Source organism: Galeopterus variegatus, unplaced genomic scaffold, assembly GCF_000696425.1.
Source record: "Galeopterus variegatus unplaced genomic scaffold, G_variegatus-3.0.2 Scaffold455, whole genome shotgun sequence".
Lineage (NCBI taxonomy): Eukaryota > Metazoa > Chordata > Mammalia > Dermoptera > Cynocephalidae > Galeopterus > Galeopterus variegatus.
The window spans coordinates 311,326-336,722 of record NW_007726566.1 but is presented as its reverse complement, the minus strand read 5'-3'; the positions used below and the strand labels follow the sequence as shown (position 1 = coordinate 336,722).

Here is a 25,397-nt window from a genome sequence, read left to right as displayed (position 1 = left end):
CCCTCGGTGTTGCCCCCGCTCCTCGCTCAGCCAGTGAGTGGCCGGTCTGTATGTGGGATCTGAACCCTCGGCAGGAACGCTGCCGCACTTCCCAAGCGGCACACTGTAGCAGTGCGCCACCGGGCCGGCCCAGGATTTTTAAATTTTTTTAAGTGAGGACATAAGAGTACAGGGAAATTAATGGGTATGAAAGCAGGATGAGGGCAGGAGTGAGGTTGGTACTGTAACTGCTACCCATGTGGTCATGTGCATTTGCTGTACAAAACACAAATTTGGCTCTCAGTTTTCCAACAATAAAGATGTAAACAAAAACAGTAACAATGAATTAGACCCCACTAGGTAATAATAAAGATTAGGTGATTAGAAGATGTCCAGCTAGTTCTGATCCTAAGAATAATTTCTCCTGCAGGTCTTCACAGAGTTTCACTGAGCTAGGCTTTCTGAAACCCTTTCCCTTGTGAAATATAACACACATAAGGCAAAAGGTGTAAAACATGCATGTAGCAAGCATCTGTGCAAGCACCAGAATGACATGGTGAAGACCACTGCCAGCAGCTTAAAAGCACCCTATGGGTCTCCCCACTCACAGCCTTCTCTTTCCCTCCATAGGTAACCACTGTCTTGACTTTATGTTAATCACTGGTTTATTTTCTTTTTATTTTTACCACCCATGGGATATTTGAATTTTATATAAATGGAATTGTACTGTATCTTTTGTATTTTGGTTTTTTTATTCAACATTATTTTAAGAGTCATCTATGCTGCTGTGTGTAGGTATATTTCATTTGTGTTTGCTGCTATATAACATTTCATTGTATGAACATGTGACAATTTATCTATCCACTCTACTGCTGACGGACATTGCCATTTTTGTACAGGTATCCTGGTGCATATGAATTTTGATAGGGCATATAGACCTAGAAATGAAATTGCTGGCTAACTAGGTTGCTGATCTTTAATTTATAGGATGATGACAAACTGTATACCAGATGGTTGTTCTTTGTCTATCATGATAATACCACATTTTGTCAATCACTATAACTTTATAACTCATAAAAATCTTACAATAAGCACAAGTTTTACTGAGCTGTTTCTTTAAAAAAAAATTTTTTTTGGTGTTATAACCCCAAGGACAAAGGGTTCAGATCCCCGTACCAGCCAGCCACCAAAAAACAAACTTTTAAAATTTCATGAATATAAAATAGTACATGTTCAGTATAGAAAATTTGGAAAATATAGATAAGTAAATATAATTCTCTGGTAAGATGTAACCATTACTAACATTTCAGTATGTATTTGCCTGGTCTTTAAAAAATGAGTATATCTTTTTTTTTTTTTTTTTTTTTAAAAGATGACCGGTAAGGGGATCTTAACCCTTGACTTGGTGTTGTCAGCACCACGCTCAGCCAGTGAGCGAACCGGCCATCCCTATGTGGGATCCGAACCCGGGGCCTTGGTGTTATTAGCACCGCACTCTACCGAGTGCGCCACGGGCCGGCCCCCAAAATGAGTATATCTTATATATAAATTCACATGCAACACTTAAAAAAAAAATCATACTATATTATCTGTCAGAGGCTGTGTAGTACACTGGTAAAGAATGTGGGCTCTGGGGCCGGCCCGGTGGCGCACTGCTACAGTGCGCCGCTTGGGAGCGCAGCGGTGCTCCCGCTGAGGGTTCGGATCCCACATACAGAAAGGCTGCTCACTGGCTGAGCGAGGTGCAGACACAGCACCGAGGGTTGCGATCCCGTTGCCGGTCCCAGGGCGACACTGAGGGTTGCGATCCGTTGCCGGTCACGAAAAAAAGACAAAAAGGAAAAAAAAAAAAAAAAAGAATGTGGGCTCTGAAGCCAGTTTGGGTTCAAATGAAAGTAAAGAGCCAATTCCCAAGCCCTACCACTTACTAGTTCTGTGACCTCTGTGCCTCAGTTTCTTCAGCCTTATAACGAACTATGAAATGTAAAGCACCTAGAACAGGGTCTTCAGTAAGCATTCAATTACCAAAGTTTTATATCCCATGTTTTCCATTTATACATTATGAATATTTTCTGAATCATCAAATATTCTTCTACAACATTGTTTTGAACAGCTGCATAGTATTTTATATTTATATGCCATAATTTAGTTAGCTAATTGTCTGTTGTTGGACATTAAGTTTATAACATTAAAATGAATATCCCTTTGGCTAAGTCAGTGTTAAATTCATAAAGCCATTTCTTATAACATTCTTCTTTTTTGGTCCATGGTACAGCAGCAGACCAAAGTTCAGCAAAAACAATGTTCTAGGCATGAGGGAACAATGTTGTATGGTTACTAAGCTTTCTGGCGTTCTGGGCTAACGCAAGGTAAAATACTAGAATATACAGAAGAATAAGTGGATTACATGTCCTTTAGGCAGTCAACCATGTATATTATTTCTCTAATCAAGAAGCAAATTTAAACTTATGCTCTTGGGCCGGCCCGTGGCTCACTCGGGAGAGTGTGGTATTGATAACACCAAGGCCCCGGGTTCAGATCCCATATAGGGATGGCCGGTTCGCTCACTGGCTGAGCGTGGTGCTGACAGCACCAAGTCAAGGGTTAAGATCCCTTTACCGGTCATCTTTAAAAAAATAAATAAATAAATAAATAAAATAAACTTATTCTCTTGAACAAATATCTGGGTTATGGATTTCACAACACCATAACTTTTGCCACAGCCAGGCTTGAGAGTAAGCTGTGCTGACATCTTCTTAATGAAATGTAGGGACCTTAATGAATCCACAGACTTGGAGAGAAGGCCACATCATGGAGAAGTGGAGCAAGGAAGTCCCCAAGTTTTCTATCATAAAAGCAGTGATTCTTAAGGTTTTTAACGACTTTTCACAAAGATGCACAGCATATTCCTCTTGTTAAGTTCTAAGTTCTAACAATGTATGAATTCTCAAAAAAGAAAAATCAGATTCTAGGGGGACAAGGACAGATGAGGGCAATTCAGATAAGTCCCCTAAGAGATCCGATAGGCCTTTCCACTGCTGGGGAGAAACACTGCTATGCACATGGTCACAGTACTTTTAGCCTGTGACTTGGCCATTAAAACAAACACAAAACTCAGCAGACTCCCATAGACTGCATAACTTACAAAATACAATGTTATAGTGAACCATCCATTAGAAACCAGTAGTTAAATGTACTCTTGAATAATTTTAAATTCGCTTTTTATCTTTTAGCAAAACATCATCTAAGCACATACTAAAAATGACTGGTTTTTTTTTTTTTTTCCTTTTTGTCTTTTTTCGTGACCGGCAACGGATCGCAACCCTCAGTGTCACACCCGTACTGGACCGGGACCGGCAACGGGATCGCAACCCTCGGTGTTGTGCCCGCACCTCGCTCAGCCAGTGAGCGGCCGGTCTGTACATGGGATCCGAACTCTCGGCGGGAGTGCCGCCGCCCTCCCAAGCGGCGCACTGTAGCAGTGCGCCACCGGGCCGGCCCAAAAATGACTGGTTTTTAAAATGTTGGTCTAAAGCCATTTTCTTCCTGGCAGAACTCAAAGAATTACAAATCAAATTGGGTAAAAAACTGCATGACATAACGCACTCTACACATCTGTATATTTATATAATTGCAGTGTTGGCCCCATTGTTCCTATCAGAACTGGATAAGGAAGACTTGACTGTAACACAAGAAAAGATAATATTAAATAACTCTCCAGGTCTCATTTCAACCTTAAAGTGACTGCACAGTTATCCTCCTATGTTGAAACAAGGAGAAAGCAGTAACTCCTTCCTCAGAGGTAGCAATATAAATGTTCAGATTAAAAAAAAAAAGAGATCAAGAGTGCCTAAGATTCTCCCACAGTATTCAGCTGATTAGACAAACAACTGAATTTTTAATACCTTGGCATTTAACAGCATGAAGAGTATATGGTCAGGAGTTGCCTGGGCTCGCCACTGTAAAATCTCTGCCAGAAACTGGTGCTAAAATCATAAAGCAGAAAAAAGACTCAGGGTCAGCAACTTTAAAAAAGTGTAATGCACCCCCCATCTGATACCTGAAGTACAAGTTCTGTCCTTGACCTGTCTGTAAAAAGACAACACTTCTGGAACACTAACCTTCCTCACTAAATCATTCTCTTCTATTTGTCCCAGATCTCTTCCAGCAGCTTGTGCTATGCGTTTTCCGGCAACCAGATTCCCAACCATCACAGAAGCAGGGCCTACACCTATAAATAAAGGCAAAAATCAACTTTCTCGAGATAGCAATTCAAGCTACATATCCCCAAGCATTTCCAGACTGACCAAAATTGGGTGAAACATTCATTCAACAATACTGACTAAGCTTTCTTGGAGGCGTTAGGGACATGGCAGCAAAGAGCTTATATTGTAGTGGAGAAAGGCAACCAAGAAGTACATATACAAATAAATAAACTCAGGTAGCAGCAAGTGCTAGAAAAGAACAAAACAGGACCACAGGAGAGACAGGGGTTGAGGGAGAGAGGGGTGCAGGTTGGCTACTGCAGCTTGGCATACAAAGAAATTTTCACTCTGAGGAAGTGACAGCTGGTTGTACTGATTCCTACTAAAAATAACTTCATCTGTTTCCAATCACAATACTACCCTAAAAGAGGGCCTGACAGTAATAAATATGTTTTGGACAGAAATCTACCACCTATGAGGACCGAGAGTGAATTTATCAGGAATATCAGAAGTGCTGCATAAAAAATGAATAGTGAAACACAGGGCTGGCCGGTTACAGTTCAGCCTTATAACACCAAGGTCACGGGTTCAGATTCCATGTACTGGCCAGCTGCACCCCAGCACCTCCCTGCCAAAAAAAAAGCAATACAGACTGTAGGACATTCTACAAGACAACTAGCCTGGACTCTTCAAAATCGTCCATGTTTAAAGACAAAATAGGGCTTCAAGCCTCTAAATTAAAGGACATGACAGCCAAATGCAATGCATGACCTTAACTGAATACTGGATTTTTTAAAAATCAGCTATAATAAACAAGTGAAGAAATCCAAATATGAACTGTTTATTATTAGATGATAGCATTATATTAAGGTTAAAATTCTTAACAAGATAATGACATCATTGCTAATTAGGAAAATTTTTAGGAGAAGGTTTTTGTTCTTTGGAAATAAACATGCTAAAATACTTAGGGGTGAAGTGTCATGATTTCTGCAATTTACTTTCAGAGTTCAGTGAAAAAATTTCAGCAATTGATGAATCTGGGGGAAGGTATATGGGTGATCACTGTACTATTCTTTACGCCTTTCCATAGGTTTGACACTTCAAAATAAACAGGGGTAACCCTTCCCATCTCAAAAGTGCTAGGGCACTGTATGTCTTTCTGATGGTCAATGAAAGATGAAGATTCCACCACACGGAACTCAGAAGATGGAGGAAAGATAATAAAAACTTATTGCCAGCTGGGTTTTAACTAACACTGATGTTACATTGGATTAATATTAAATATCTTTGATTGTCAAAATCTGTTGATCCTGAATATATTGAAACAGATGAAACAAAATCACTTTAATCATATAATCACTTTTAAAAGGGTAAATATTAACAGAAGCTGATCAAAGGATGTAAAGGAATTCTTTGTATCATCTGGTAACTTTTTTGAAATTTTTTCAGAATGAATGGTTAAAAAAAATTAAAAATTACAACAAGGTAAACACTCTGACTGCCAAACAGTTTTAGTCTACAAAGTGGCAACTGCAATTTAAGTATAATATGCAACCTTCCTTCCTGAGAAACTGCATAATAAATCACAAATATATCATGTTAGAGATAGCCTCTTATACAGGCAGAGACTCAGAGTGTATTTGACTGTGTCAATTGACTAATCCTGGATTCATATTGTAAAATTAATAAAGGCATGACATTTTAAAAAGTCAATTTTGGGGCCGGCCTGGTGGCGCACTCGGTAGAGTGCGGCACTTGGGAGTGCGGTGGCACTCCCGCCGAGGGTTCAGATCCCATATAGAGACCGGTCCGCTCACTGGTTGAGCGCAGTGTGGGCGCGACACCGAGGGTTGCGATCCCATTGCTGGTCATGGTACGGGCGCGACACTGAGGGTTGCGATCCCGTTACTGGTCACGAAAAAAGAAAAAAAGGAAAAAAAAAAAGTGAATTTTGCAGGGTAGTTTCAAACAAAAATAATTCAGCAGGAATTCCCCCCACAACCCCCAATTTCTGGAAGTTCTTCTGTGTGCATTTCTGGGGTCTATGGGTCACAGAAAGTGAAAAATACTGAAAGGAATACTCCAGGAAGCTAATTGCAGACATTGCTGTACCTGTAAATATGCCTTCCCTATAAATTTTCTGTGGCAAAAACTGCAGTTATCAACCCCAGCACCTACTCTCCTCTTCTTCCTTAATAACAGACCCCAGCTGGACATATGCCTGGAATGAAGACTATACTTTTTAATGTGGGAGAGTAATATGTAAGAGAAATTCATATGCACAATTTCTAGAAAACATGTGTTTTGTTTTTGTTTTGGGGAGCTGGCTGGTAAGGGGATCCAAAACTGTGACCTTGGTGTTATCAGAACCACACTCTAAGTGAGCTAACAGGCTAGTCCTAGAAAACACGTTTAAAGGGAAGGGTATTCATTCTGTACCTTTTCCCCCTACCTGCTAACTGGAATGTAGAAATGATAGCTGGAGGTCAGGGAGCCGAACGGACCCTGAGGCAGTATGCTGAGGATGGCTGTGGTGGGGCTGTTTTATTTTCTCACAATCCTTCCTTTCCTTCCTGTCCTAGCTGTGGTTACGTGGGAGGAGGTACTTCTCTGCTCCACTGACTCTGGGCATGGTCTGACTTGTTTTGGACAATGAAATGTTAGGAAACGTGACACAAACAGAAGCTTTAAATATGCTTGTGTGGTTTGGCTTGCCTTCTTACTTCTACCATCTGCCTTGAGAAAAATATGGCCCAGGTAGCTGCTGATCCCGTGATGAGGAAACACATGGAACAGGTCTGAACCTAACTGACAGCCTGGAACCAGGTCAAGTCCAGTTGACTCCAGCCAAGCCCAGATCCACATTCCATGGTGAAAAATAAATGCTTGTTTTCTCAGGCACTGAGTTTTAGGGTTGTTATGTAGTATATCTGTAACAACAGCTGACTGATAAAACAATGCTGCAAAAAGACGGGGAGCTGGTAGAACACGACTGAGGAGTGACCATCCCGGCCCTGGATTGCCTAACTCTAAATTTCTTTTACCTTAGAAAGAAAGAAATCTGTATCTCCTTTAAGCTGCTGTGACGTTTTTCTGCAACTTGCAGCCAAGACCAGTCCTAACTAACGCACTCTCATTCTTTCCACAATAGCTCCAATACGCATCTCAATGACATTTTTGCCTCTGGGCTGCCTTCGCACCTTTTGCATCTTCCTTTTCCTTTCTTACTTCACTCCCTACCCATCTCCTCTTTCCCATATTCTTCTTCAACCCCAAACTCTCATGCTATCCCTCATCATCTCCACCACTGTCTGCGCCATGATTTTCAAATTGCTTTGGTCCTGTTCATATGCATCCAACTAAGATCTTAGCAGGCACCAACAACAAGAAAGAAAAACCTGAATCCAACATATTGCTTTCCTCAGACAGGATGAAATGGCTGCTATGCCTTTAGAAGCTTAGGAATAAGTCTTTTTTTTTTTTTTTGTCCTTTTTGAGACCGGCCGCACCACGCTCAGCCAGTGAGCGCTGTGAGCGCACCAGTCATCCCTATATAGGATCCGAACCCGCGGCGGGAGCACTGCTGAGCTCCCAGCGCCGCACTCTCCCGAGTGCGCCACGGACTCGGCCCGAGGAATAAGTCTTTTATGTAAGTTTTATCTGTAATAAAATTGGTTGAAACCTGACTGGCAAAAGCACTTTTAAGTATGTGCTATGACTCTAAGCAAAATCTTCTTAAGTAACTACCACAATAGTAATGTTTAGTTAAAAGAATTAAAGATTAAATGCTATTTAAAATAGGATTTTACTCATATGACAAATGTAACATATGATTTTCCTTATAGGGCAGTGTAACAGAATTTGAGATGGAGAAAGATTTGTATGTTTTAATGTATCTGTCATATGCATAGGCAGGTAATGTGTTTGAAGATACTTCTTTTTATACATTTCTTGTTAATAACATAGACTTCTTGATTTTGACTGCCCCTTTAGAATATTAGCCTCCATGAACTCTTTCGTAGCAGAAACTGATGAATATCATACTTTAGCTCTACACACACTGTTAATAAGAGTACTGGATGAGTTGACAATAAAATCTAGATAAACAAGTGTGATATGATCTTCAGCCACCAGACCACTGAAGTAATGACTGCAGTGTATTAACATCTTAAGATCCTGATAAAAATATCCTAGGGAGTCAGAGGTTTACCTTATATTTTACTATTGTACATCACGTTCACCTTTTAACAGAAGCTGTCTTACAGAAATTAAATTAAATACCACACTTCCCCTTCCCCTTTCTCATCTTCTCACTTACATCATCTCTTCCCAGCATCTGGAGACTGACGTATACTGTGTGTCTGGGGGGGTGGTGAGGGGGATCTGCAGAGGCCAGATTTTGGCTTTCACGTGTTTTCAGGCATTTAGGAAACTAGGAGCCTCTCACTAACTTCTCTTAAAATGAAAAAGCACCAATAAAACTTAAAAATCCCATGTTGGAGTTAACAGGTATTTTAACATGACTTATGATCAACCAATTACTCCTGCCCTTAGCCTCCTACCCAGTCAGCCTTGTAATCTAGGTCTGCTCAGAAATAAGGCAAAAAGGTAAAATTGACTATTTGTTTTTTCTCTTTTTCCACATGGCAACTCATACACTCTTAAGTTGCTTCAACTCACAGGAACAGGGCAAATGCAAAGCATGCTATTTACCTTGAGCTTACTTTCTGAATTAAGTATCTTGTTCCCTAGAAGTATTATGGTCCCAAATCAGACCCCTAGAGCTAAAAAGGAATGAGAGATAAGAGAGTCCCAACAGAAATGCAGTACAGCATAATAATTCAGAGTGTGGATTTCAGTCACAATTAGTGTTAATCTCAGCCCTGTCACTAATTCAGCTATGTGACTTGGGCATGATACTTTTTTCTGAACTTTATTTTCTATAGCTGGGGACAAGGCTTTAGGATCACATATGTAAAATGCTTAGTTATTATGCAGCATTTAGTAAGTACACACTAAATACTAGTGATTCTTATTATCAGAACCTTCTCTTACAGGACTTATTTTCTTCTGCTTCTACAGTGGGATTCTGATCATCTTGACCTATACTTTAGGGGAAATGGAGGAATGATACTGAGAATTGTCCAGAAGAGGGAGACAGTTGTAAACCCAAAGGAGCCTATTTTGCAGGGTCTCACTCCTTGTTTTGGGTCATCTGATGCTATTCTTGTGTTACTAATCTTTGTAAAGTCTAATTCCAGAGTAAGACTCACACTGAGAGAAATCAGCTTCTTAAAGTTACAATTTTAATGTTATGTCTTGGAAGTTAGCATATTACCTGGTTGCTTTTGCCGGGGTTTTGGCAAATTTGTCACACATGTATGTGGGCACATGAGGATGTTGCAAGGATGTAGAGATCCCTCCAGAAAGAGCTGTTTTGTCTGAGATATATGGATCCCTCCTAGTGGAGTTTTTGGCAATGTATTGGCAGGCACCAGAGCAAGGCAATAAACCCCCACTTGATGAATGCTATCAATTGCCTAGAAAAATACAAAGAAAAACACTCAATGAGATTACGTTCACTACATTTGACATACTCCTGACATAATCCATTATATTACTCTAGGATTTTTCTTTCTCTATCCATTCGAGTTCTAGAATCTGGTAGATCATTAAGATTCCATACATCTAAAAATCTAAAGATAATCATAAAGATCTCATACATCTTTCAGCTATGGCAGAGGTTAACAGAAGAGTGGTAAGACACAATCTAAATGGACAGAGGTGAATATTGATTTGAAAGCCTCAGTATGGTCTCTCTTAAGTGATGTCAGAAACCTAGGAATTTGTTTTAGTTCTTTTGATCTTTTAGCTGTCCAACATAGCTCAATTAGATGGAGGCAAAGTATTTTTATTATGAACACAATGGAAGCTCTCTGAATGGGCCCCCACTTATGTGACTTAGCATGTCACCATTCATCCCCTCTGCAAAACATCCATGGCATGGCCCGCAGCACCCTTAGCACTGGAGGTCACAAGCTCCCCTCGGTGCACCTCTGCTCCCAGCCATGTAACCGTATGCTTGCTGACAGTTAGCTGTGTTTCCACACAGTTCGTGACAGTTCTTGTATCATGTTCACATGACTTAATTAAACATTACATCAATTGGTAAAATATGAATGCCAAAAACCAGAAAAAGTTATGCTTTGGAAAAATACACTAAAAGTGAGCTCCTAAAAAAACTACTGTTGTGAGGTATGGGCAATTTAATCCTACCGATAAGCATTATCTATTTGATCACTTTTCAAATACCTGCGTTCCAGTTCCAACTTAAAGGAAACAAAACCAGAAACCAAAGATGATGCATTTGGATACAGTTTATGGAGGTAAGTTGACCTAGAACTCAAACTGGTATGCTCATAATCACACTGCTCTATATCAAATGAATACAGTTACATGTTTTATGTTAAAATTTAATACTTCAAAAATTTCTCATTTTTATGATTTTCTGCTTCAGCTACCTTTTAAAACTGACCAACCATTAATACCAATTCCAAACATATCAGTTAAGAGGGTTCTATCGTTATTTCCCATAAGTCTTACTGAGAAGGAGAATGAATTAACAGTCATAAAAGGTAGACAAAGCCTTTTATTAAAACAATTTAAAAGGGCAAAGGAATAAACTTGAAAATCATATTCCTGAGACTATCTTTCTAAGCAACACGGATGACTAGGAAACAGGAAGTCTGGCAGAGTTCCTAAGTTTCTGTTCTTCTAGAATACACAGAAAGTTGGCAAGTATATTACATGTAGCCTGGATTCCTCACTGAAAACACAATTACTAACCACCTTTACTCAGACGGTGCTTAGTTAGGTATTTAGTTTATGTTATAAACAGATCTGGAATTAAATAACCTTTGGCCTCTAACCTACTAGAACATATGGTGTCCTTTACTGTTCTACTATGGACCCAAATGCCTAAAGAATTTACAGACACTGGGAAAACAGCGGCCTCTTATTTCATACTCCAGTCAGACCCCAAATGACTTTTACAAGAATTTTGATTAGTAAGTTGGCACTGCATTTAATTCCTACAGTTGCTTTCTAGGGAAAAGTAACAAGTATCTTGGGAAATTTCAGATACACTCACTTTTCTATACAGCAAAAAAATATGTAATTTACCACAAGATTCTACCAATATGCCCCAAAGTTCATCCTGAACAAAATAAGCAGGTTTTTGTTTGTTTGAAAATATGAATGGTATAGGGCCAGACCATGGCTCACTTGGGAGAGTGCGGTGCTGATAACACCAAGGCCACCGGTTCGGATTCCTATACAGGGATGGTCGGTTAGCTCACTTGGGAGAGTGTGGTGCTGACGACACCAAGTCAAGGGTTAAGATCCCCTTACTGGTCATCTTTTTTAAAAAAAAAGAAAATATGAATGGTATGAAAAATATTCTCTTTGCATGTCTGCACCTTAGCTATCTTTCAGAGATCAGCCAGTCCTACCTTCTTCTTAATCTTTTCTGTCTAGTCTACCTTCAGTAGATTTTGTTTTCTCTGATTTCCTACTACAAATAGCCTATGCTACACCAACTGATACCTCAGAACCACAGACCCTGAGGATAGAAAGAAATCTTAAAAGTCATCTAGCCCTGTCACTCATCTCATGCATGTGTTGTTTCTACATTACTACTAACTGGCAGTTAGTAAATCCAAATGTCCCAAGAAGAGAAGTTAAAGACATTGGAAGCACTTCCAATAATATACGTAAGTTATTGCTTTCTCTGGACCATCCATTTAGCCAACAAATATTTACTGAGCCTACTAAGACATGTCGGCATAGCTATCAGGCTCTGGGGATTGAGTAGTGAACAAGAGACAAGTCATGGCCTTCGTGGGGCTTATATTATAGTGAATGTAGAAAACAATTAATAAATGTAAACATACTTATATGGAGATAAATGTTAATTAGAACAATAAAGAAGAGTGAAAGGAATATTATTTAAAATAGAGTGGACTTCTTTATTGGAGATTAAGCTTATTATGATCATTATTTTTGATGTTAAAAATAATCACCATCATTATTTACTGAATGCAGACACTATATACTTCAATTAACTATCTCATTTAACCCTTCCAGTCACTCTGTAAAATAGATAATCTTATCTCCACTTCACAGGAAGTGGAGGAAATAAACTCAGTGAGGTTAAGTAACTCGCACAAGGGCACATGTCTGTAAGGAGAGGAACTGGGATTCAAAGTCAGTAATTCTAAATGGAGACTAGACTCTTTACATCATTCTAGCCTGCTCCCCACCAAAAACACATCCCTTATATCGGGCCCAAATCATTCTCTTTCCCTAACATCTTCTCTAACTCTAGAGTAAAGCTCCTTCACAGTCAGAATAACACATTTTTTTGGATCCCTCACATTCTAGGCACAACTTATGGCACTACTTACTGCCAAAGATGTGCTCCACACATGAACAGTTAAAACTTTCGGCGCTAGTAAACACTCAGCACGAAAGAATATGCTGAGGCAAGTCAAATCTATTGTTACTGGCAACCTGAGTAGAAAAACACTATGTGGTCCACAAGGAGAAATTGTATTAATGATCTGATTTTGCTAACAGTATCCAGTATATCTGAACAATGATCAGCAAGAAAAAATAAAGTGGCATAACCGGCCCATCAAGGAAAATGTTTAAGCAATGGTTGCTGCCACCTCTGATGAGACCCAGACCCCAAAGTGTGCTTACCTGCAGCACACGGCTCATCCACTGGAAACTATCTTCCTCAGAAGCATCAGGTCTTTGTTCCGCAACCACCACAATGCGCTCATCATAAAATACAGACACAGAAAACACAGCAATTCTAAGAGAGACAGATCAGACACATCAGGACTCCCTTCACAAGCAGTCCCATCTACTTTGCTTAATTGGAATTACAGAGAGGGGACATCACCACCACACCACCCTGAAATGAATAGTTTAGAAAATACCACAACCATTACCATCAACATGAAGACTTTCATTCATTCAAAAAACATGTATTAAGCACCACTGTCATGAATGTTGGGGACATAGCGATAAATAAGACAAAGTTCCTGTCTTCACGGAGCTTACGAGTTAGAGACAGAACGAACAAGTAAGTATGTAACAATGTCAGGCTGCACTGTACAAGCGGGTGGAGGTGTGTGGGGTGGTGTGCTACTGAACGCAGGCTGGTTGGGGAGCGCCTCCCTGAGGAGCGGACACTGGAGCAGAGACCTGAATGAAGTGAGGACGCGAGCCACGCGAAGATCTGGAGGAAGAGGATTCCGGGCAGAAGGAACGGAAAGCGAAAAGGTTCTGAGGTAGGGACGAACTTGGCAGGTTTGAGGAACAACGAGAAGGCCAGTGTGCCTGGAGCAAAGTGGTGAAGCAGAGAGCGGGAGGGAGAGGTCAGACACAGGCCAGGGCGGATCGCGGAGCACCTGGGAGGCTGAGGGGGGGACAGAGTTGGTTCTGAGTGAGGTCTCCGCTCAAATGTCCCCTTACTAGTGAGGCATGCCCAGACCACCTCATACAAACTAGCAAGCCACCCCTGCCCCAGTGTGCTTCTTTTCCACAGCACTCGTCACCATGTCGCATGGTATCTATTTCCCTGTTTATTTGGTTACTGTCAGCTTCCTGCAATAAGAAAGTGAGCTTCACATGGGCAGAGACTTCGCCTGTTCTGTTCATTACTGCAGTTGAGGCATCTAGAATAGCAGAACATAGTTGGCTTCCAATAAATATTTGTTGACTGAATGCATGGAAAAAATGGGAAGCCACTAGAGAGCTGAATGTACCAGCACCCATCTGACTCCCTTTCCTCCTTCCTTCCACACGTTTATTGAACATCTGCTATGTGCCAGGTCATGGGGATGCCACCATGACCAAAGACAGAAGGTCTAGTGCCCCATGGAGTTTACCTCTCACAGGAAGCCACACCATTACCAAAACTACACATTTCAGGAACTAGTTCTTCATGGTTTAATTTTTCTTACTTAAAAAACTAAAGGGACACCAAGGTTGTTCTGAAGATATATACCCATGATCTCGATTTGCTGAATAGGATATCAACTACTCAAATATATAGCAAATATCTCTTCTTGCATTAATAAGTAAAGAAAAAAGATATTTAATTGACTTCATTAATGTAATCTGAAATGAGCACTTATGTGTATTAAAACAGTATAATAATTTAGTTAGAAACAAGAGAAATAATCTTAGATGTAGACTCCTATAGAATAGCGTCAATCTCAGTCTTAATGGCACTACTTCTGTATTAAAGAAATGGAGGAAGTTCAACTATTTTAGAATTCTCCTCAGTTCTCAGGACTCAACAAATATAATAATTAAAATCTGAAAAACAGGATATAGTTATTCCTCTCAATTGCAGCCAAAGAACCAGATATTGTAAGATATATATCAAAGTCAGGCTTCTGCTATGCTTAACCAAGAACAACCTAATTACGTGCAAAGAGAACCTACAGACTACAACTCAAACCACTCTGTGGAGACCTATTTAGACTCCATCGGAAGTGCTAACATTTGAACCCCGTACTACTCACCTTCCTCTATACACGGTCTTTATTGACTCAACAGCCAATCCAGTAGCAACAATGTCATCGGCATTATGTCTTCGACCACTAACCATCAGTAATCCGTCCATTTTTCCAACCACAAATACCAAACTACCCTGAAAGGTAACAATGATTTATTTTGACTTCCATGATTTAAATAGTAAAACACACATATTTTAGTTCCTGCCTTCAAGTAAATATCCTTAAAAAATACAAGAAAGAAAACAATGCCATATTTTATGGATTCCAAAGAGTTTCACATCTTGACATCTCTGAAATCAGTGACATCTTACAGCCAATGGGGTCTTACGGTGTGTGAGAAGGGAATTTTTTCATATTTAATCTTAGGGAAGAATGCTACAAGAGACCACAATAAAACACTGAACTCTCAGAAGGAGAGAACAGACCTATAGTTACTAGAGATGGGAAAGGGGGAGAGGGAGGGAAACTAGGGAGTAATTAGGTAAGGGGCACAAAGAATAATTACGATTTGTAATGATGAACATGCTAATAATATTGATTTGATCATCACATACTACACACAAATACTGACAGTCAACTCTGTACCCCATAAATATATAAAATCAAAAATAAATATTTTAGGAAAAAAATAAAGAAAGCAACTAGGACTTCACACAGCATAGTTTATTTTCCCAGCCATGATTACCTTTTGTACCTATTCATAGGATGAATACAGAGAAGAAAAATGTTCATTTACTATTGGAATTAGGAGATTAAAACAGTTTTACTGTTTTTAATTTTTAAAATTTTTTTGGCAGGGGGAGAGTATGGGGATCAGAACCCTTGACCTTGCTGTTATAACACCACACTCTAACCAACTAAGCTAACTGGCCAGCCCCCTAAAACAGTTTTATAATATGAGAATGATTGTTTCACGCTTATAAGAGTAATGCTGTTTCTATCTGGCAAGACTGGACAGAGGCTAATCAAGAAAGTTTTAAGGAAGATTGTAGGAGCCTTTCTTCTCCAGTAAGTTAAAAGAGCAGAAGGAAACTCTACTATCAAAGACCCCAAAGCATCACTGTATAAATAATCTTCCCAGACCCATGTGGAGTAAATTAACTTTTCTCAATCATTACAGAATTGCTAAATTTCTTAGACCATTTACATATATTTGATTATCTAGTAGTTATCATCACATGAATATCACTCATCAATTTACTGGGCACAATGCACTGCCCTGTACTGACTGGGCTATGTAAGTAAGATATACTCTCTATCCTCAAGAGGCTATTGGTCCATCCCAGATGATAGAGGGGAACCAGCCATTTCCAACACAGTCTGAAAAGCTATGGTGCTGGACACAAAAAGAATGAGACAGTCACTGCTAGTCCCCCAGTGTCCGCATCTCCATTTCTTTCACTGTAGGAGAACTTTTGGCTGGGCATGGCTGATCAAAATAAAGACTGGAGGGGCCGGCCCGGTGGCGCACTGGATAGTGCGCCGCTTGGGAAGCACGGCGGCGCTCCCGCCGAGGGTTCGGATCCCACATACAGACCGGTTCCCGCTCACTGGCTGAGCGAGGCGCGGGAGCAACACCGAGGGTTGCAATCCCGTTGCCGGTCCCCGGTCCGGTACGGGGGCAACACTGAGGGTTGCGATCCATTAAAAAAAAAAAAAAAAAAAAAAAAAAAAAAAAAAAAAAAAAAAAGACTGGACCTCAGCCTGCCTTGCAGTTAGGTGTGGCCGTGGACTAATGCAGACCCATGAGACATAAGTGGAAGTGTCGCACAGCAGCTTCAGGGAAGCTTCCTTAAGAGAGAGCAGGACCACACCTTTTCCTCTGTTTCTTGGAATGCAGATGTGATGGCTGGAGCTCCATCTTGGACGCAATAGTGGAGCAGTAAGCTAAAAGGAGCTGGGTCTGAGAACTTCCTGGTACTAAGCTAAAAAGTCAAGACAGTAGGTGTAGACTATTTCTAGGAGAGTTATTCTCCTAGATCATATCCTCCCCACCCCATAAATGGTGAGGGAGAAATAAAATAAAATTAGATATTCTCTTACGTGACTTAAGAGGAGAAGAAAGAAAGAGTAGAAGGTAATTAGAGATGGATGGAGGGATATGGGCTTAACTAAGATAATGACTCCTATTACTTACAGGATAAAATTCCAACTTCCCATTACATCATGCAAAGCCAAAGCCCTTCATGACCTGGCTCTCTGCCATCCTCATGGGCTCATTAAGCTCACTGTGAGCTCTTTGAGAACAGGCTTTTCATGTCCTAATTGTTTCTGTAAACCCAGTGCCTATAAATACCATTTGCTGAATAACAAATTGTTGTCATTCAAAGAATTTACTATTACACATGGTATAGTGCTGATAATTTGTATGAAGATGCTTTGTACACTATGTACCTTTGCTACTGAAGGTAACTTTTTCCAATACTCTTCTAACTTACTGCAACATGTTAATTAAATCATGAAAGCAGCAAGAATAAGTGAAAAGAGTTTTGAAAATAAAAAATTTGTCTTAGTTTTAAGGAAGTCAAATGAACTTGGGTAATGTAAGCAATAAACATTAACTCATTTTATGACATTCTTATAGGAACTGCTCTAAATATAAGATAAGTGGTCCTGTAACACTCTTGAACTAATCAGAATTTGTTATGTTCTGTGAATTACAGTCCAAATATTTGGACCAGATGTACCAAAATCAACATGAAAGCATCACTTACTGGCCCTACAAATCCCAGCAGTCCTGACCGGATGAATGGCACATCCCCAACAGGAGAGCCTGCAGAATTCACTGGAATCACCTAAACATTAAAAGGAATAATGTGAAAAACTTTGCTTTTTCTTAGAAAATGTCTTTGATTTTTAAAAATACTTTTAAAATTACAACAGTAATACATGCTTGTTGAAAAATTAAAATTATATAAATAGTGAATCCCATTTTAGATACATATATTAACATATCAACAGTTTTATTTTAAGGAATAATATTATATATACCGCTTTGTAACTCGCTTTTTCACATAATACATCTTGGCTATCCTGCCAGGTTGGTAATAGTCTATTAGCCCACTTTATAAAACAGCTGTCACACACCATTGCACAGGGCAGGACAGCGGAGCCCTTGGTGTCAGTTCAATTTCTGGCTCTGCCACTTACTAGTAATGTGGACTCTGGGCACATTCCTGGACTTAACTGAGGCTCAGCTTTTTTCAGCCATAAAATGGAGCTCTCAATGCCTCTCACAGGCTTGGAGTAAAGATTAAAGAATGTAAACAGTTTTGCAGACATAAGCACAGTGCCTGGCCCAGAGTCAGTACTCAAGAAATGGTGGCTATTGGAATGTAACCATTCTTTTATGGCTGGATAGGTCATTCTAATTTTTCACTATTACATGTTGTTTTAATGTTTTAATGAATACTGCTGTACATATTTTTGTGCATTTGTACAAAAGGCATGAATCTTTTCAATTTTAATAGGCTGTCCTACAAAACTGTTTTATCGATTTATACTCCACCCATACCATATTAGAATGTCTGTTTTTCCTATATTATGGCTAATACTATGTGTTATCCATTCTTCCAAACTTTGCCAATCTGGTACAAAAAAAGACAGCCCACTGTTACTTTAATTGCATTTCTTTATGAGTAGTGTGATTGAATTTCTTTTCCTTTGTTTACTGGCCATTTGTATTTCTTTTGTGAGTAGCCTATTCATGTCTCTTGTCTATTTTTTCTATCTGATTGGTTTGATTTCTTTTTCTTTTCTTTTCTTTCTTTTTTTTTTTTGTGGCTGACCAATATAGGGATCTGAACCCCTGACCTTGGTGTTATAACACCATGCTCTAAGCAACTGAGCTAACCGACCAGCCCCAAGATTTTTTTTTATAAGGGGAAAGTTATAACAAGAGCTAACATTTATTAAAAGTTTATCATGTGCCAGGCATGGGTCTTCTTACTTTATGGTTAATCCTCAAGTCAACCCTATGAAATCAGATTACTTCTAATTTACAGATGAGAAAGTAAGGCACAGAGAGTTCTATTTGCCTCAAATCAAACAGGTAATGCATGGCAGTAATGGAAAATTAAGTCTTTGCTCTCGTATGTGTTTTTTGTTTTTTGTTTTGTGGCTGGCTGGTACACACTCCCATATGTGTTACAAAATTTTCTTCCCTAGGAACTTATTTTCAAAGCAAAGCACATTTTTATTTCCTGACAAGTCATTCTTAGATTTTCTATCCTAGTGAAATGTTAACCACATTGGAAAACTCTCTCAGGAATTAATCCAGTAAAAGAAAAAAATATTGGAAATTTTAATTTGCAAAACCAAAGTATAGTTTTACCTTTTTTTGGTTAGGATTTTTACTCTACTTTGCTATCACTAAATTTATACTGGAAATTTCAAAATTTCTTCATTGTTATGGACGTGTTAAGTCTGAGAATTCTGGCTAGGCAAATGCCTTGCAGGAAAGGTAACATAATAAGATATTAGCAGTATTTTCAAACACTGCTTGAGGATCTTGTTTTTAGTAAGGAATATGCAACGAAAAAGATTACAGGTATTGGAAATGTGTAGTCCAAGCACTTAAGAATAGGAGAAATTGGGTAAGGTTTAAATTAGTTAAATGTATATATACTCAAGAGAGGTAATTAGTCACCAGTCAAAGTAAACCAAGAGACTGGCAGTAAACATATGTTTGAAGAGTTTATGTATGTCCACTCCTCTCAGGCGAATGGGGCACAACTTTTGAAGGCAGGCCAAGAACACAGTAGCAATAGTAATAATAACAGATGTTTAATAATTTATAGTATACCATTTTAGGCTGTGTAAATACAAAGATGATGGTCAGCCCAGGAGTTCTTAACCCTTTTCAGGCACCACACCATGGATAGCATAGATATGTTGTAACATAGATGACTCTCTCTTCCCAGTTACTTCTATTAGTGTACAATTACATGCACTGATTTTAAAATGGGATGGTAAATACACATGCCCTGCCATCTTGAGAATCACTTGTTCTGCTCAAAGAACTGAAAACTGGCAGTGCTCATATAAGCCCTGTCTAGCCTCAAGGGGACATGGCCTATCAACTGAATTTCTCTGGCCCCTAAATGGTACTCTGAGACAGATTAATCCCAGTTTTGAAATACAGACAATTAATTACCACTGTTCTGATTTCCAGGCTCGCTAGGCGAACTTCTCATTACAAGCTGGCTTTGCATGCAGAACTGCCTGCAGGAAAACAATGTGCTAGTCTAGCTAGAATGTGCTCGCTCCACTAGAATATGAGTTCCACGAGGAGATTTGTTCATTTTGTTTCCTGACGTACCCCAAGCATCTAGAATAGTGCCAGACACACAGAAGGTGCTCAGTAAATATTTGACTGAAAGACTGAATAATGTGAGCACTCTGACCCCCTATGACAGGACAGTTCTTCATCTTTCTTTCTTTTTTTTTTTTCCAATCAGGTTCTCTCAGGTTGAACAGTTCTTCATTTCTCATTAGTAATCTGGCATAACTTGAGTCTACTTTGAGAGATAAAGCCATTGTCACTGCACCCTCAAAATTAAATTTTTGAGCTTATAAAGCTTACAACATGGCAAATTCACCAGAGTAAATTTTTGTGAGGCCTCTTATCCTTTATTTACCTAACAGATACACAACAGCACTTCCTATGTGCCAGGTGATGTTCTAAGCACTTTATGAACATTAACCATTTAGTCCTCACAATGATCCTAAGAGATAGAGATACTACAGGTTGAGTATTCCTTACCCCAAATGTTTGAGACCAAAAGTGTTTGTGTACACCAAACCATCAGAAAGCAAAGACGTCACTATCTTAACCACCCACGTAGACTATCTGGGGTTGTCTGGCATCACCATCATTCCGATCTTTTTCTTACACTTATTCACACATAAGTACTTAATAGTAAAAATGCAACATACCATTAACACAGTGAAAAAATCATGTGTTCAGGGAAAATAGCACAGGAAAATCACCAGTATACCTGTACCAGCTATTAAACAATAGTAATAACAAATAGCAGCAGGCTTTAGGTCTCCACCTCCAATGCTGTGTTTTGATTAAAAGGTTACTGTATACTGTACAGGTTGAATATATCTTAACCTGAAATGAGGTCCCAAGACCTCAAAGAGTTTCAGATTTCAGATCATTTCAGACTTCCAGATTAGGAATGCTCAACATTTATCATTACTCACATTGTAAAGATAAGGATATTGGGGCATAGAGAGGTTAAACAACTCACCTGAGGTTAGCTAGTGAGTGGCATAGTCAGGATTCAAGCTTAGGCAGTCTAGCTCTTGAGTATACACTCTCAACCACTGTGTTATACTATGTGCCATCAGCCAGCAGATCTGACCTCACTAAGCATTTTCCCTGTGAAATTTAATATCACATACCTCAAATGTATTTTTTGTCACACCAGCAAGCCCAAAATACATCATGCCTCCAGTTCTGGAGCTAACACAGATTTCTCCAATTTCATCTGTTTTGCAGAGGTGGGGAGGTCCATCTGGTTTTATAATGCACATCATCCCTAATGTACAGAAAATACAAATAAGAGAGATTCTGAAAAACCTTTGCATAATAACATCTTCATCCTGTGAACCCAGGAGAGTTTCGAATTTACTGAATGGCTTTAAGTAAGAACACCAAAGGAGTGCTAAAAACAAATCACAAAATTAAACAGGTATTTTTGAAAGTTAAAGCATTTAGAGACAGCAACATGTTAAAAATGACCGTAAAGTCCAAAGAAATAGGTTAGATGAATTAAGTGTGACCCCTGGGCAGATCAAACTCAAACACTCACAGAAGCAGTATGCTCTTTCTGCCAATCCCAATGGATTGGCAATTACAGTGAAACCCAGATAACTTTAGTATCACTCAGTTCTCAGCTTTCCATGTGAAGAAGTGTAATTGAGGCATTCACACTAATAAATCACACAATACTGCTAGAAGGTCAGCATGATTCTAACTACTCAACTGTTAGAGAGGCTTTGAGAAATTAAGTGACTAAGTTCTTTTTTTTTTTTTTTTGTCTTTTTTTCGTGACCGGTAAGGGGATCGCAACCCTTGGTGTGGTGTCACACGCACCGCGCTCAGCCAGTGAGTGCACCGGCCATTCCCATATAGGATCCGAATCCACGGCGGGAGCCCAGTGCCGCACTCTCCCGAGTGCCCCACGGGCTCGGCCCAAGTGACTAAGTTCTGAGTTTAGGATTTCTTGTTTTGGATCTCCTGTTTCATCAGGCTCTACTATCTCTGATGACAAATCTTCATGAAAAGCCAAAGGTACTCCTCACAACTCACCACCAGGCATCACATGCCCCACATCCTGGACCGTCAGGGCTGAGTTTTTATCTTCAGTATTGACCCGTATTACCCCATAGCTCAATCCATTCATTGAGAGAATGGCTCTTCCAGGCAAAGGGGCCCCTGGAACTCCAGGCCTGAAAAGAAAATAAACCTATCAAGTTTGGCAAATTAAATGGTATCAAGAGGAAAAACAAATTTCCTCTGGCTACAGTACAAAAAACCTCCACTTTCTGTAAGAAAAATATGCCAGATTAATTAAATTCACATGTACAAGGCATGGGTAACTTTCAATTAGGTGGTAAAAGTAAATTTTAATCAGTTAAGAATATATCAGTCTTGGCTGAACTATAAATGTGCTTTCCATACTTAAGCTACAATCATGAACAGTCTATTTCTAGTCAAAGATGCTTATTAAGGATTCTGAAGAGCAGAGCAACACAGAAAAAAACTAATTCACAAAGATGATATGAGAATAATTAAAGTAAACTTTTAGTCTACTGGGTATACTTTGGGCAAGAGTGGGAAAAATAAATGAGATGCTTCAAACTACTTTACAAAGTAATTCTCACTTTTAGGCTTATGAAGCAGAAAATTAGTTAGCAACCCTTTGTCATCACCTGGTAAATACTGCACATTTCATCAGGTTATAAGACACATCAAGAGCATCTGACATCCTAAACAATACCTGCGGATTGCTACAGTCATGGCCTCTGCAGACGTAGCACATGGACAGATGGCCTCAGGTTTCAGTCCATGGCTTTGGAACAGACTCAGGAAGGCATCACAGGATGATACAGACCCTACGGAGTTGGAACAGATCAATCTTAAAGCTGAAATTGTGATTTTCATTACTGTAGGAACTGGTAAAGAGTGGAAAGTTGACATATTTGTTTCTCATGAGAACTCACATTGTACATACATCATTCATTCCATACAAATATTTTACTGTGCCTGTGAGATGGTTTAATACATTTCAAGGACAAATTACTGCTCATCCAGCCCATGAAAGGTCACTGATACTACTTAAAGTTACAACTTGGAATAGGGCTGCTCCTACCAAACTGACAAATCAATATCAGAACACTGCTGCCAGTTTATAATCCAGCAACTCTTCCTGAAATAACTATTATAAGCCAGGGCAATACAATACTGGCTTAGTTCCATCTTCTTCTATGTGAAATTCTCTGACTTTTTCTTACTAAGGTCAATCCCATGTCTGTATTTTAAACCTGGAAGATCAATGTGACTACTGACAAAAACCCATTTAGGACAAAGAGCATAGTATCTGGTGCTTAACCTGATTCCACTGTGTAAAGGATCAGGATTTTTGTGCTTGCAGGGAAAAGCAGGTAACACAGTAAGATGTCTAAAAGTTTTTACAAAGTCCTTTGATTTGCTGCTAGGGGGAATGTACACAAAGACCAGACACTTGGTTACTTCAAGTCACCTTCATATCCTTTTATCTGAGAAATACCCACAGTTACATAAGAGAAAGAGGATATAAGTGAATGAGCTACAAGGAGTGGTTTTAAGAGCTCACAGATCCATCAAAAGAAGAATGAATAAATAAAATGTGGTATATCTATACAATGGAATATTATTTAGCAATACAAAGGGATGAAGTACTGACATATGCTGCAACATGGATGAACCTTGAAAAGAGATAAGTGAAAGCAGCCCATTACAAAAGGCCACATACTGTACGATTGCATTTATATGATATGCCCAGGGTAGGCAAATCTATAGAGATGGAAAGTAGATTAGCAGTGGCCTAGGGCTGGGGGACAGTGGGGAAAATGGGGAATGACAGATAATGGGTAGTGGTTTCTTTTGGGGTAATGAAAATGTTCTAAACTTAGATCATGGTGATGGTTGCATAACTGTGAATATACCCAAACCACTGAATTGTACACCTTAAATGGGTGAGTTTAATGGCATGTGAATTATAATTCAATACAGATGTTTTTTAAAAAGTTTATAGAAAGGGGGCAAAAAAAAACCCCTACACTACTAAAGGAAAAAATATTTCCAGACCCACATTCCAGAAATACTCACAGGGATTAGCTCCATCAGTCACAATTAACATTCGGAGGGAACTCAAGCTCACATCTCTTTGGTCTCGATGAGCCATCATAGCCCAGTGCAAGTCTCGACATTTTACTAAAGCTACCTTGGCTACGAATTCAAAAGGGATATGTTAACATACACATACATGCTAAATTTGGTATATATTTAACAAACTATAATAAAAACAATTTTCCTTATTTTAGGGATCGTGATTTTCACTTAGAAAAAATAAAAAAAGTTTCAAAGAGACTGTGCCAGTTAACAGAGGCAGAAAGCACCACATTTAGCCAACTGACTACATATACACTTCCTTGCTCACTGCAACCTCCAGGCAGGCCACAGTATCCCAGCTGAGGAAGCTTTGAATACCAGAGCAAGTAATAAATGTAATTCGGGGCTCAGATTTGGGAGAGTTCATCTCAGTTCTTTGTTGGCGGCTGGCTGGTACAGGGATCTGAACTGTTGACCTTGGTATTACAAGGTGGCACTCTAACCAACTGAGATAACAGGCTAGCCATCATCTCAATTCTTAAGAAAGGACATCAGCGAGATGAAACAGACAATGTATCTAATTCTATAGTAACTGCACTCTAAAATTTGTTAAGCCACCAACGCATAGAAATGTGTGCCTACAGGGGCAATTTGAAATCCCTGAAATCTAAATTCAAACAGTCACATAATTAAAGCTTAGATGCTGTATGTGACTACCTTTGTGAGCATGTACCCTTTGGACCCAAGAGAGAGGACAGGTCTTCATAACAGAGTAGGGTACGCTAATTGTGTGCGTCTTATTCATCACATTCTGAAAAGCAGAGAAAGATAAAAAATAATCAATACCAAATACAGACTTAGCATTCTAAAATAGAACTGATATTTTGTTAACAATTTTAATTATACAAGTAATACTCAAATATATGCTCTTTGAAAAAACTGTGATATATTAACCATAAGGCTGAAGTTCCTTTCATACCTTCCCTCAAACCAGGTTCCCTCCTTTCCTTCCCAGAGATAATCACAGTTATGAATTTGGTACATATTCTTCCATTCCTTTTTTAAAATGCATTTGCATATATATTTGTTCCCATAGAAATATACAGTATTTTTAAAATAAAAGGCATCATATTATAGATATATCTACAACTTGCTTTTTCTTTCACTTAAATTGTTTTAGAGCTAAATCTATCCACATCAGTACAAGATATCTACATCATTCTTTTTGAACTG

At 39.2% G+C, this 25,397-nt stretch overlaps 1 protein-coding gene across 2 annotated transcripts in view; it reads right to left on the bottom strand.

Annotated features, from left to right (window-relative positions):
* DIP2B (DIP2 disco-interacting protein 2 homolog B (Drosophila)) overlaps nt 1–25,397 on the bottom strand; it is a 103,255-nt gene that overhangs the window by 26,855 nt on the left and 51,003 nt on the right. For both annotated transcript variants that reach the window (XM_008568974.1, XM_008568975.1), the window contains exons 12-22: nt 24,882–24,975; nt 24,162–24,281; nt 22,792–22,906; nt 22,101–22,240; nt 21,191–21,327; nt 17,494–17,574; nt 14,786–14,913; nt 12,948–13,062; nt 9,523–9,724; nt 4,101–4,210; nt 3,885–3,965 (exon numbers count right to left, since the gene is read on the bottom strand). In XM_008568974.1, the coding sequence (XP_008567196.1) occupies nt 3,885–3,965; nt 4,101–4,210; nt 9,523–9,724; nt 12,948–13,062; nt 14,786–14,913; nt 17,494–17,574; nt 21,191–21,327; nt 22,101–22,240; nt 22,792–22,906; nt 24,162–24,281; nt 24,882–24,975 (1,323 nt within the window). The remainder of the gene's footprint in view (nt 1–3,884; nt 3,966–4,100; nt 4,211–9,522; nt 9,725–12,947; nt 13,063–14,785; nt 14,914–17,493; nt 17,575–21,190; nt 21,328–22,100; nt 22,241–22,791; nt 22,907–24,161; nt 24,282–24,881; nt 24,976–25,397) is intronic.